This window comes from Castor canadensis, chromosome 10 (assembly GCF_047511655.1).
Source record: "Castor canadensis chromosome 10, mCasCan1.hap1v2, whole genome shotgun sequence".
Taxonomy (NCBI): Eukaryota; Metazoa; Chordata; class Mammalia; order Rodentia; family Castoridae; genus Castor; species Castor canadensis.
This window is the reverse complement of record NC_133395.1, coordinates 115,559,461-115,573,909: the sequence shown is the minus strand read 5'-3', so window position 1 is coordinate 115,573,909 and position 14,449 is coordinate 115,559,461. Positions and strand designations below refer to the sequence as shown.

The window sequence follows — 14,449 nt, the reverse complement described above, 5'->3', positions numbered from 1 at the left end:
GGAGTAGGCTACCCCTCACCCATCATCCAGTTTAGAAGTAACCTGCAGGTGTGCAAATAATACTTTTTGGAAAGGTGATTTTCAAAATCAGTGGCTGTAGATAATATAGAAACCAGTGCTTACAGTGTGATTTTTCTACCTACACGTTTTCTTTTGCCATCAGGTCTTTATTTATGAATATTAATGTGTACATTTCAAACACAGCAATATAATGTACAGCAATAAAACTTTTTTAAGAAATAGATTTTAATTTGGTGGGTTAAAAACCATCTTTGTGCTTTAGCAAAGCCATTGCATAAAATGAAAGTGGCTTTAGGCAAGGTGGGGAAAGGTTTTTTAAAAGATGAAACCGGCAAGACTTATCACTGCCTGGCAAGGTCATTGGATGGGAAACCAGAGGTCACTTTTCTTTACAGAAGGAGTGGAAGGAATGGTTGTACCAAGTGAAAGATTCTGAATTAAGAACAGACATATGTTGGGGGTGTTCCCTCACCCTGCCCTTCTGCTGCCCTGACTGAGCTGCTTCTGTCAACATCCTCTGTCATTCCTTCTTTCCTGCTTAGAAGCAGGATCACCTCAACGGAGCTGGAGTGAGATGGGACACTGTTTATATGCTGCAGATTGGTGTACTGCTAACAGCTTGTGGAGTGGGACATGGTTTGTGGTAGAGTTAAGTTGTCTTCAGAACTGACCTTGTTCCCTCTCCTTTTTTTTTTTTTTTTTTACCCTACAGGAACCTAGTAATAAACGAGTCAAACCCCTTTCCAGAGTGACATCACTAGCCAACCTCATTCCACCTGTGAAGACCACACCGTTAAAGCGCTTCAGCCAAACTCTGCAGGTAACAAGGGCACAATGGGCTTGTAAATGTGTAGAAAGAGACATCTTGTCCTACCCAGACTTCTGGTTTCAGATTGACCTGAATCAGTGCTTATTTCAGTAAACCAGTGCAAGTGTGAAGACTGAAAGGAAGAAAAATATTTTCAAGTTGCAACCTAGAGTCAGTCAGAGTCAGAGCCATTTCTCTTGGGTTTTTTTCTCACAATCCTATTTCCAAGGTATGTGTTCTTCCCAGACGTGCTCTTGCAGGTTTTGTCCTCAAATATCTCTGGGATCCTAAGGAAACAAGCACATGATGTATGCTGCAGGGTAGCAGAACCTGGTAGCTTCAACCAAGTGTGAGACAAAAATCCAGCCTGCCACCTGGGTTTTTATGGCCTATTAGCTAAGAATGGTTTTTACTTTTTAAAGTGTTTGGGAGGAAAAATGAGATATTTTTTAATTTGTGAAAACAATATGAAATTCAAACTTCCATAGTAAAGTTTTGTTGGAACACAGCCATGGCTGTGTTCACTTACTGTCTGTGGCTGCTTTTGAACCACAATGACAGAGTTGAGTAGTTGTGACAGAAACCATATCGTTTACAAAACCGAAAATATTTACTATCTGGTCCTTTACAGAAAATGTTTGCTGACCCTTGTTTGAGGGTCTGGAAAGATCTCGATTCCAACTTTAGCTCTCCATTTGAAAACTTTGTCACATGAGTGACTTCTTATCCTAGGTCTTGCTTTTATTCCTTATGGACAAATTCGTCACAAGGTCACCAGTTCCTTTGTAGAATCATTGTAAAAATTTATCAGACAGTAGATTCAGAGGGCCTGGTCTAGCAACCTGGCCTTTAGTTAGCCATCAATGATTTTCTGATAGTTAAGAAGTAAATAAATTGGCTACTATAGTAATTTTTTACTTAACAAGTGTTCATAGTTGTTCTTTAATTCCTGATGAAGTTTATGTTATAAAATTGAGATTTGTCCAAGGCCTTTTATTTATTTATTTCATTTTATTTATTTATTTATTTTTGGTGGCACTGGGATTTGAACTCAGAGCCTCACACTTGTAAAGCAGACACTCTACCACTTGAGCCACTCCACCAGCCCTGTCCAAAGCCTTTGACCCAACTCATTAATCATAAAAATATCCACAAAAGTCAAGTCAAGGAAAGGCTCACCCAGTTTGGCTGAACAGTAGTCTTGAGTCTGCCACTTCTCATCTGTCCTAAATGCTTTTGCTTGGACATATTTTTAGCTTTGCTTTCTGAGTATTTAAGATAATAATGGACCAGAACCCGAGATATTTCCCATGCTATGAAAACCCATGACTTGAGAACCATTTGGGGTTCTTTCTCACCTGTTTCTGTTCAGCCAATATGCCATGAATCCACAGAGCCCACTCTGTCCTTGCTATTTTCCTCCAGACACCATCCCTCTCTAGCACATATCCCGCCCTGTCCTTCCTCTGCTAACTCTGCTAAGCACTTGCTTCTAAATCAGTTCTTTATCACTCAATTAGCTAGAGGTTTGGCTCAGTTTATGTCAGTGCTTGGGCCTCTGGGCCCCTGAATATCCCCTGATCTCTTTTGTTGAAGAACAGGAGAGCATGAAAATAAGGTCATCTGGGGGAGCCAGGTGAAGGCCTGTGAAGCTGGTGAAGAAAGATGTTTACTGGCTATCCCTCATGACCAGTCAGTCCTTCAGCCCTCCAGACAAGTTCATCACAGGCTTCCACTGGAAGATTCATCACCTCAGAGCCCAGCACATCTGGCCTTTCACTGAGTTCCACTTTTTGAAAATTCTTTAGCCTATTGATTGCATTTGACCCTTTCCTCTCCATCCTAGAAGGTATGGTTCAAGTTCATATTGTAGCTGTTTCCACTCTTGATTTGGGACCCCCATGTCACTGGCTATCTTTTCCCATTATTTCTCCAAGGACTGTCCACCCTGCAGCCAGAAAGACACCCATTCCACAGGTAGTAAGTGAGCCCTCATCCTGCACCAGCCTCTTCTTCCTGTCCTCACATTGCTATGTTCGAGACACAGTTGCCTTCTAGTACATTCATGGCAGGGCTGGGCCTGTGTTCTCACATGGCCTTAATGAGTTGAACCTGTCCCCTTTGTATGCCCCCCAACCTTACTCTCCCACTTGGTCCCTTCCCTTGGCTGTCATTGCCTTGCCTGGACTGGCTTTTGTGCTCCTGGTAAGAGTACTGTCTCCACCACTGCAGCCTGGCCCCAAGTGCTCATTATGTTAAGACATCCAGTCTTTCTTTTGGTTTCCCAGGCAATCTTTATTTCTTTTTTCCTGTTCCTGGGAATCCTACACAGGAAGCTGCAGGAAATATTGACTATATTTCACCTTGGAAATTGGCATTGACCAAGAGAACTGGGACAGAAAGAAATCAAGGCATGTCTGAGATCCAGTAGACTGAGGCCAAGCAAGAATGAGAAAGCTAAACCCAAGGGAGGGTCTGACCTGTGGAAATTGGTTTCCAAAGCCTCAAAGATTTTTTTTTTTATTGGCAAAATAAATTTTCTACTTACCTTTTCCAAATGTCATGATAAATAGTAACTCCAGGCTACACATAGAGGGCAAAAATAACTCAGCAAAAATAGAAGAGTTACTTGGCTAGTCAGCTAGTCACATTGGTACACCCCTATAATCTCAACACTCTCAAGGTTGAGGCAGAAGGATCAATTTTGAGGGCAACCTGGGCTACATAGCAAGACCCTGAGTAGAAAGAGGAAAGGAAGAGGGAAAGGGGAAGAGAGAGGAGAGGAAGGTGGAGGAAGGGAGGGAAAGGAAAAGAAATAGAGCAATAATGACAGAATATTGAGCAGCGTGGTTTTCTGTTAAGCTGTTCCTTTCCCCTGGCTCCTGGCACCTTAGAGACATGTGGATCTCTTTGGATATCCAGTATTGTCTCCCAGGGTGGGTTCCTTTAATTATAGGATAAGAGATGACTTAGGCCCAAACGTGATGCTTTCATCGATCCTGGAGCACTTAGCAGCTTTTCTGGCTCCTTGGGAGACCACAGTTAGCACAGGAGGACATCAGGGCACTCTGGGTTGGCAGCCTCTTCCAAAAAGATTAAAAGCCCATTCACAAGTGTGAGTGGTCCTTGCAGCAAGACACTACAGGATTTGTTCTGTCTTGCCTCCCCAAGCTCATAGGGCTGGGGGCTCGGGCCTCAGCACAAAGGCGGCATTTGTGGACATTGGGGAGGGACAGCCTGACTGTATGCCTCTCTGTTCCTCACCAGGAAGGTTAGCATAGTGCGACCGGTAGACTAAAGCACAGATGTCTGACTCCCTCCAGGCCTATAAATCCCCTCCTGGCCTGCCTGAGAGGAAAACCTGGCCCAGCTCTGAAAGGGGCTGGCATGTGCTCCTCCGGTGCAAGTAGGAAAAGCATACTCTCTGTGGACCAGATGCACACAGAGCCCTGCTTCTCTATACACAGCTGTGCACCGCTGCAGGACACATTTGAGCCAAGTCCAGCCAGTGATGCAGTGCTATGCTTGCTACCCTGTGATGAAGCCCTTCTTCCCTTTGGACATGAACATTTTTTCTGTTATAAAAGATCATTATGGAAAAAGAGAAAGAGAAAAGAATATGTGTAGTTTTCCACTCCAAAACAGCCCCTGTTGTTAATAGTTTAATAATTTCCTTCCAGAATAATTCTGGGCATACGTATGTACCAAAGAGCCCCTGAACTTAGTTGAAGTCGCAGTCTTTCTAGTTTCTTCTGTGTGATTTGCTCACTGTGGGGCTAAAGCCTCCATGGTGACAGGAGAGGATTGGTGACCTGTGTGTCTCCATCTGTCCTATCTTCCCATGCTTCCAGGCTCTGAAGTTAGGTGCAAACATGCTTTTTTCTGTCACTGGTACAGCCCCTTGGGGTATTGCACCTTCATTTAAAGTTAAATACCCCTGGTTGTTTCTCTTAATGCCGTTTGCCTTGGATTTTATTTTGTCTTTTTTTTTTGCTTTAGCATCTTTTGCTCCATCTCTCTATTTTCATCCCTTTGTCATTTAGCTGGATGAGAAGTTTTTATGTAGGATGAGAAGTACTGTATCACAGTTATTTATGGAAGATAGCATTTTTATGGGCTGACTCTATAATATTCCAATGTATTGATATGATTAATTTTACATAACTTGTCTATGAGTGGGTATTTAGGCTGTGGGTTTTTTATGTTGTTAGATAACTATTTGGAATGTCTGTTGAAGACATTTATCCTATATTTAAAAAAATACCTTCTATTATATTTTCTAATCATATAGCATCATAAAAAAATTGAAAATGTAGTGAAACATGGAAGAGGGATTAAAAGTCACTTGTAACCCCTCATTCCTGTCACCAAAAGCTTATGTTAACCTTTTGGTGTATACTCAGACAGTCTTTTCATTTACTATACACCTGCATTTGTATTTTTAAAAACAAAATCATAAGCATATTATATATGCTGTTTTTAACTTGCTTTAGCCTTTTTTTTTTTCTTTTGGTGGGACTGGGGTTTGAACTCAAGGCTTTGTGCTTACAAAGCAGGCACTCTACCACTTGAACCATACCTCCAGTCCACTTTGGTCTGGTTATTTTGGAGGTGGGGTTTCTACAAACTATTTGCCTGGACTGGCCTCGAACCTGAATCCTCCTGATCTCAGCCTCCTAAGTAGCTAGGATTTATAGGCATGAACCACTGGCACCCAGCTAACTTGCTTTAGTCTTCATAATATAAAACAACCTCACAGTATAAGAATTTTTTTCATGTCATTAAATATTTTCCATGAGCCTGATTCTTAATGGGTTCCTACAGTGAACCCATCAAAAAGATGTATCAGTTAATAATAATTAATAATTGCTTTCCTATTGTTAAACAGCTGCCTTCTCATTTTTTCACATTTATATATAACACTGCTTTAGATATCTTAATCACAAGTCTTTTTTTTTTTTTATTATTTTTTGGGTGCCTTGGGGTTTGAACTCTGGGCCTCATGCTTGCTAGGCAGGTGCTGTAGCACTTGAACCACACCTCCTTTTGTGTATGTGTGTGGTACTGGCATTCACAAATCTTATATGTGTTTGTATATCTTTCTTTCCTTTGATTATATCCCTAGAAGTGGAATTCCAGCCAAAGTGTATGAAAACCAAAGTCATTTGATATAGCTAGAGTTCTATTCTTGATTGCATGTCAGTTTTTGGGAGAATTGCTTCTCTGTTCTCACATCCTAAATCTAGACTCATAATCACATTTCAGGTTCTGTTTTGCCACAGGTCACAAGATATCCCTTCTCGAGGGTCCCTTGTCTTTTCTATGACAAGGTTGCTTCTTAATTTGTCTCTGTGTCCGTAGTACCTAACACTGCACATTACTTAGAATGTACTCCCCCTCAGTACTTGGTGGTTACTGTCATAATCAGTTACTATTAGAACAGGTGGCCCATGCTGCTTCTAGGCTCTCTCAGGGACTAGCGTGGGTATCTGCCTGGTGATGGGGCCCTGCCCTCCTCCTACTTCAACTGACACAAAGAAACATGCATCCCCTCCCTCAGTGGGGCCCCTCCAGGGAGAAATGTTGGGTTAAAGAAGGGTTTCTGGCAACTAAGAGATAGCATAGATAAATGGGACCTCATAAAACTAAAAAGCTTCTGTTCATCAAAAGAAATGGTCTCTAAACTGAAGAGAACACCCACAGAGTGGGAGAAAATATTTGCCAACTATACATCAGACAAAGGACTGATAACCAGAATATACAGGGAACTTAAAAAACTAAATTCTCCCAAAACTAATGAACCAATAAAGAAATGGGCAAGTGAACTAAACAGAACTTTCTCAAAAGAAGAAATTCAAATGGCCAGAAAACACATGAAAAAATGCTCACCATCTCTAGCAATAAAGGAAATGCAAATTAAAACCACGCTAAGATTCCACCTCACCCCTGTTAGAATAGCCATCATCAGCAACACCACCAACAACAGGTGTTGGCGAGGATGCGGGGAAAAAGGAATCCTCTTACACTGTTGGTGGGAATGTAGACTAGTACAACCACTCTGGAAAAAAATTTGGAGGCTACTTAAAAAGCTGGACATCGATCTACCATTTGATCCAGCAATACCACTCTTGGGGATATACCCAAAAGACTGTTACTCCAGAGGCACCTGCACATCCATGTTTATTGCGGCACTATTCACAATAGCCAAGTTATGGAAACAGCCAAGATGCCCCAGCACTGACGAATGGATTAAGAAAATGTGGTATCTATACACAATGGAATTTTATGCAGCCATGAAGAAGAACGAAATGTTATCATTCGCTGGTAAATGGATGGAATTGGAGAACATCATTCTGAGTGAGGTTAGCCTGGCTCAAAAAACCAAAAATCGTATGTTCTCCCTCATATGTGGACATTAGATCAAGGGCAAACACAACAAGGGGATTGGACTATGAGCACATGATAAAAGCGAGAGCACACAAGGGAGGGGTGAGGATAAGTAAGACACCTAAAAAACTAGCTAGCATTTGTTGCCCTTAACGCAGAGAAACTAAAGCAGATACCTTAAAGCAACTGAGGCCAATAGGAAAAGGGGACCAGGAACTAGAGAAAAGGTGAGATCAAAAAGAATTAACCTAGAAGGTAACACCCACGCACAGGAAATCAATGTGAGTCAATGCCCTGTATAGCTATCCTTATCTCAACCAGCAAAAACCCTTGTTCCTTCCTATTATTGCTTATACTCTCTCTACAACAAAATTAGAAATAAGGGCAAAATAGTTTCTGCTGGGTATTGAGGGGGTGGGGGGGAGAGGGAGGGGCAGAGTGGGTGGTAAGGGAGGGGGTGGGGGCAGGAGGGAGAAATGAACCAAGCCTTGTATGCACATATGAATAATAAAAGAAAAATGAAAAAAAAAAAAAAAAAGGGTTTCTGGTAACCACAGCCTCCCCACTCTTCCCCCGCTCCTGCTGCAATTCTGGAGTTCTACCACTTTAGCCACACCTTCAGCCCTAACCACAGACTTTCAATACTTTTTTCTCTGGCCTTTAGACCTGCAAGTTATTTCATTTAGCCCAGATGCAGCATAAATATGTGATAAATTAGTGCTCTTCATTAATATTCTTTGTAGCTACTGTCTTACTTATTTTCTGCCCTAGAGTTGATGGGGAGGCAACCAATATGGAAAAAGAGACATACCTGTTCTTGCAGACTGTAAAATCTACTCAGTACTAGTTGTCTAACACATATTAGCCATTTTTTTAAAGGAAGAAGTTCAGAACCACTGTATTCAATTAATCACAGCCATCCATGTTAGTATCTGTATGGAAAAAACCATGAAATCAGATTCTTAATAGTGGTTAGGCCTTGGGGATACAATTATAAAAGACTTTTACAGTTCTTTTATTTTCTGTTTCATGTTTTCCTCCTTTTTTCTCTATTAAGTAAGGGTTAAAAATGAAGCCAGGCGCCTGTGGCATGCCTGTAATACTCAGGAGGCAAAGATCAGGAGGATCGAGATTCAAAACCAGCCAGGGCAACTAGTTCACGAGACCCTATCTCAAAAAAACCCATCACCAAAAAAAGGAGTGGCTCAAGGTGCAGATCCTGAGTGCAAGCCCCAGTATAGACACACACAAAAAAAAAAAAGTTAAAAATGAGTAGAGAATGAATGAATGGATTGGAACTATTACCTTTTTATTATATATCTTTATTATATTTAAGTGTAAAAAAAACTTGTGTATTACCATTGTAAACAGCTAGGAATGAATAAGATTTGAGAATTTTATATAATATAGTATACTAGAAAGAGAGCTTAGTAATGACCTGGGGCTAGGGGGAATGGGATGTCAAGGAAGGCTGCCTGGCAAGGAATGACCAAGGGATGGAGGAATTTGTGTTGGATTTGGGATGGCTCAGAGATGACTATGATAAAGGGACAAAGGATATTTCAGGTTTCAGAAGGAATGAGAAGATGGATGCCATGTAGACATCAGAAATAATAAGGAAGACCACCTAAGCCTATGTGCTTAATTCCATGTCCGCCATGATTTTCTTCTTCAAGGACCTCAAACTTAGTCCCTAGTCTAATGTCCTAGTCCCTAGGTCTGATGTCACAAACTCTCAAACTGTAAAAAGTCTTTGGTCTCTAGTTACTTGGCAGAGATGGAGATGAGCTTGGGGTTTGTGTGTGCACAAGAGCACTGGTATGTTGGGGAAGAAAACTAGAAACCAGACGACCTTGCCATCTAGGAAGTAACCGTGCAGCTGAGAAGTAACATGTGTTCTACATCAAGAGGAACTCCCTATGCTTGGCTGTTCTTTATTATTCCTGAAGTGATAGGAGGCCGCTGTAAATAGTTGACTTGTAATTTAAAGCATGTCACTTTTTATTTAGTAATTATGACCCTCATTACTTGAGTATCTACAGGGAGCCAGCTCCTGATCAGTATTGACATTAATGGCCTCATATCATCTCTTCTAGGACTCTGCAGGGTCAGCTTCATTGCCACTTTATAGGAGAAAGACCTGAGGTTTTTACCTGCACCCAGGGTCACACAGCTAGTAAGTGCTGGAGCTAGTATTCTACAGGGTGTTCATGGTACCACTTTTGTGGTGCATTTCTTGCAAAAAGTCAAAGATTGGTCATAATAAAGCCTACAGTTTGCCAGGATCTAAAAATAGCTACCAGACTTTGGAACTGGAACATACCACTCTCCAGCTATCCCCTACTTTGTTCACCTCCTGGCTGGAAAGAGTTGTCATTTCCAGCTCATGGACTATTTTAGCGTTCAAGAGCCATTTTATGGTACCTGATGAAAATGGCTGGCAGCTACCCCAAGCCTCTGGAAGTCTTCCTACTTTTTGGCTGAGTAAATTGTGTAATATTTTTTCCACTCCTAACCCAAATCTTGTCTTCAGCTTTCATTCATTCTACTCAGAAATTCCCTGAATTACAGATGGATTTCCCTTCTGCTGGGTGTTTGAAGTTTGACGTTTATTGATTACAAATCAATTGTGTTCCCTTTCACTATGTTTTTAATAGGCATTACTCTGAATCAGATTCTACATATGTGACTGCTTACAGTTCCACTTCTAACACAGTCTTCATGGTCTTGCCTGTTTGTCGACTGATTTTTGCTTTTTACTTAATTGATATATCTTCACTTAGAAAGTGTAGAAAATAAATGTAGAGATTTAGGAAGCTGAAAATAAGAATCCCACCATCCAGCAGTGTAACCCCAGCTAACATTTTGTGGTATTTTAAATTGGGATCACCCTTCTCTTACTTAACTCTGCATGTACAAGTTTTCACTTACCATTAAGCTTTTCTCAAAATAAATAGATATTTATATTGCGGTACTAGGGTTTGAACTCAGAGCTTACATCTTGAGCCACTTCAGTCCTTTTTTGTGATGGATTTTTTTGAGATAGGGTCTCTCAAACTATTTGCCCAGGCTGGCTTTGAACCTCAGTCCTCCTGATCTCTGCCTCCTGAGTAGCTAGGATTATAGGCAGTCCCAGCTTATTTTTTAAATTTTTATTAGCATATTATTGTTGTACTGGGGGTACACTGTGACATTTACAAAAGGGCTTACAATATATCTTAGTTAAATTCACCCCCTCCATCATTCTCCTTTATCCCTCCTCCTTCTCCCACTCTTAGAATGGTTTCAGCATGTCTCATTTTTCCATTTTCATACATGAATACATATTTCTACTATTCCTCCTTCACTCTTTCCTTATATACTCTCCCCTCCCATTGGTACAAACCCCCACACAGGACCTGTTTTTACCTTCTTGTCCTTCATTTTTGAAAAATGACTGTTTGTTTGTTTAAGATAGCTATACAGGGAGTTTCATTATTACAATTCCATGTATATATGTATTTTATCCTGAACTGGTTCATCCCCTCCATTTTTCTCTCCTTTCCACCTTAGTCTCCTTGTTATGGTGAATTCAACAGGTTTAATTCTATATTCATTCTTATATAGAAAGTACATCAGCCGTATTCACCTTCTTTACTTCCTTCTTTTACGCTTCCCCTCCTATAGCATGACCTATTTTTCATTCTTGTCCTTCATTGTGTAGGTGTCTGTTCATTGTTCAATGGGATTTTTACCTTGGCCTTATACCTGTACATGCATTGTGCTTAAGTCAATCTAACCTCCTCTATGGCACTTCCTTGCCCTTTTCTCCCATCCTATGGTGTTTAACAGTTTTCATTTTTGGCAGTACTAGGGATTGAATTCAAGGCCTCATGCTTATTAGGCAGGTGTTCTACTATTTGAGCCACTCTGCCAGCCCTCAAAAGAAATATTTTTTAAACAACCATGTAATAATTCCATTTTATGATTACAGTATAATTTATTTAATCCCCATTGTTGGTACTTCGGGCTGTTTCCAGATCTGTGCTTTTATAAATAACACTGTCCTATTCACAGTGTTTCTCCCCTATAAGTTATTCTAATGAGGATCCTTCAAAGAACTATTTGGCCCAAGTAGTTCAAAAACGTGTCTGCTGTTTGCTAATGAATAAAAGCCTCCAGTACTCTTCCCTTAGCTGTGATTTTGCTTTCCAGTTCAGTTATCCATGGTCAACTGTGACCTGAAATTATTAAATGGAAAATTCCAAGAATAAACAGTTTATAAGCTTTAAATAACTCGAATTGTTATACTGGTTCTATTTTTTATTACTTATTGTTAATCTCTTACCATGTCTCATAAATTAAACTTTGTCATAGGTACGTCTGAATAGGAAAAAAACATAGTATATATTGGGTTCAGTATACTGTAGTTTCCAACACCCCCCCGGGGGCCTTGGAACATATCCCATGGACCAAGAGGGCCTGCTATATACAAGCAAATGCTAATAGTAGCAGTGCAATTAATAGTCTTAGCAGTGATAGGTAACAATCATCTCTTGCTAGCTGAGTACCAGGCATTTGGCTAAGCTTTTGACATACTTTATCTTAGCTAATCCTCACTACAACTCTCTGAGTCCTTATTTTGACCCTTTCCAGATGAGGAAATTGAGATCCAAAGAGATAAGCTCTTCCAAGGTCCCTTGGCCATTGCAGTGATTTGAAGCCCTTTGTTTTAACTGCAGAGCCTTTGTTATTAACTCAGATCTGTGTTTTGGAGTTGAACAAGTGGACTTCATTCTATTCCAACACTTATCTTGGGCCAGTCACTTAATCCTCAGGTTCTTCTATTAAAAGAAGAACCTGCCCAGTGTCTCCCCAGAATTAGCACAAGAGTCAAATGTGATATGGCCACACAACAGGGAAGTGTTATTTCTCTCTTCAGGCTAATTGTACTAATCAAATCTTGTAGGAGACTCCTCCAGGGTGTTGGGTGAGAACTTATTCTGATCCTAGCCATGGTCACTGTACATTATGGCTAATTCACTGCAGTGGCCACATAGGAATGTGTTTTTCTCTTGCAGTTCCGTCCTAACCTCTAATCCATTTAATAATGAACCATCTGCTACCAAATAGTAGCATAGTCAGGATGGTAAGTGAATTTGCCTGGTCTAAACTCTTTAGTAGAGCATGTTATTTTTGGCTGTGGAGACCTGTTTTGGGGAAAGGATGAGGGAGCACCCTGCTGAACAGGCAGCACTAACAAATCAGATCTGGCCCTCCATGCCTACCTGCTGAGCTTACATTTCCTCTGAGACATGTAAAGGGGCCCCTCTTCCACCTGACAGACAGGCCCCTTTGTATCTGCAGCATCTCCTCCACATGCCCAGCCAGGGCATAAACATGGGCTCCCACTTCCTAAATCTGCAGTGTCTGGTTCATGGCCATTGTTGTTTTAGCACAGTAGTTATGAGCTTTGGGTTTTCAATTCATTTGCTAGGCCAGATTCCCTCATGGAAACTTCTTGCTCATCCTAGAACGTTTTTCAGTTCAGTTGCAAAATCTCCACACCCTGGCAGATCTATGTATGTTTCTTTTTTTGTTGCTGCTGTTTTGTTTTTTTAAGGGGGGTATTGGGGTTTGAACTCAGGGCCCTGCACTTTCTAGATAGGCACTCTACCCCTTGAGCCATGCCCCTAGCCCTTTTTGCTTTCGTTATTTTTCTAACAAGAATCTTACATTTTTGCTCAGGCTGGCCTGGACCACAATCCTCCTATGTATATCTCCCCTGTAGCTGGTAGGACAGGTATATGCCACCACACCTAGCTGATTGGTTGAAATGGGGTCTCAAGAACCTTTTGCCAGGACTGGCCTTGAACCTCAATCCTCCTGATGTCCATCTGGAATCACAGGTGTAAGCCACCACACCTAGCATGTATTTCTGTTTTTATGTGGTCCCTCCCAAGACTGTGTCCCTCTCCTCCAGGTGTGCCTTTTTCCTCCTTCCGGGGGGCCAGTGTCTCTCACCTTAGGGCCACTGGCAATGTCTGGAGATGTTTAGTTTGACAAACTGGGGTGAGTGTGCTACTGGTATCCAGTACCCACTGACTGGAAGCCATCGATGTTGCTAAACATCTCACAGTGCACAGACCCTCCCGATAAAGGGTTTTCTGGTTCAAATGTTAGTGATGACAAGGTTGAGAAAGTTCCATAGACTGAGACTGAGAAGGAGCGTGAAACTCCATTTTGGCATTTCTGCCACACCGCATGAGGGCAGACCTGAAACATCATTTGAGTTCCCCGTGGCCACCTGGCTTTAATTTCTAAAACACCATTCCCTTTGGTAAAGTTTCACCTTCTCTGAGCCTCAGGTTCCCACATCTGTAAAATGAGAGTGAGAACCCTTACCTCTCGGGTAAGCAGAGTTCTAAGGCTCCCCTCCAGTGCCTGGCATACGGCAGCCCACCTTTGATTTCTAAGTTGTAGATGCCCTCCTTTGTTCCACATGGTACAAATCAAAATCAAGCAGAGAGTGGGCTGGCTGGGTAGTCATGAGGACACTGGAAGGGCTAAGATGGCCTCCTCTTTCAAGAAGCATCCTTGTCCTTGGGGTTTTTCTTCTAGCAATTGTCACATGTTCCTCCTCCATCCTAATTCTATCATATAATTATGTCCTGTTGTGTGGATGAGTGGTTGGGGTGTAGCCCATGGTGTGTCATCAGAGTTGTTGTGAACACCTGCCTGTGTCCCAGGTGCTGTCCTGGGATAAGCCCAGTGTCCACTTCCTTTCCCCATGGCCAGCCAGCTGCTAACCACACTCCTGACCAGCATTCTTTAGTTCTTTTTTCAGATTTTTCCTTCCAATATCCATCCCCATCTGAGAGGAGTAAGAAAAACCAAAATGTTTGGTTTAATCCAGTGTAACTCAAGGTGTAAATCTGAAGTTTGAGTGGTCAAAGATCAGTCATTATTCCTAAAACCCAGACAAATGCCTTCTATTTCTTTAACTACATTTCCATTCCTAGAAGACGAATGCTGGATCTCCTCTCGTTGAAGTCAGTGCATGACTCTGGGCATCCAGCAGGTGCTTACCTATAGTAGAAAGCACCCAGGCTCTGAGAAGAAACAGATCTGATTTAGATCCTGCCTGGCAAGTGCCTTAGCCTCCTTCAGCCTCAGTTTCCTCACTGGTAAAATGAGAACAAACCCTCCCCTTGCAGGGTGGATGTGAGGATTGGAGCGCTTGAATCCAAAAGT

General features: G+C 41.6%; 1 protein-coding gene across 9 annotated transcripts in view; it reads left to right on the top strand.

The window, feature by feature from the left end:
* LOC109681673 (rho guanine nucleotide exchange factor 3) overlaps positions 1-14,449 on the top strand; it is a 299,591-nt gene that overhangs the window by 256,646 nt on the left and 28,496 nt on the right. For all 9 annotated transcript variants that reach the window (XR_012436325.1, XM_074044006.1, XM_074044008.1 and 6 more), the window contains one exon: positions 734-841. Coding sequence is in view for 8 of the 9 variants with exons in the window: in XM_074044006.1 (XP_073900107.1) it covers positions 734-841 (108 nt within the window). In the remaining variant the exon portion in view is untranslated. The remainder of the gene's footprint in view (positions 1-733; positions 842-14,449) is intronic.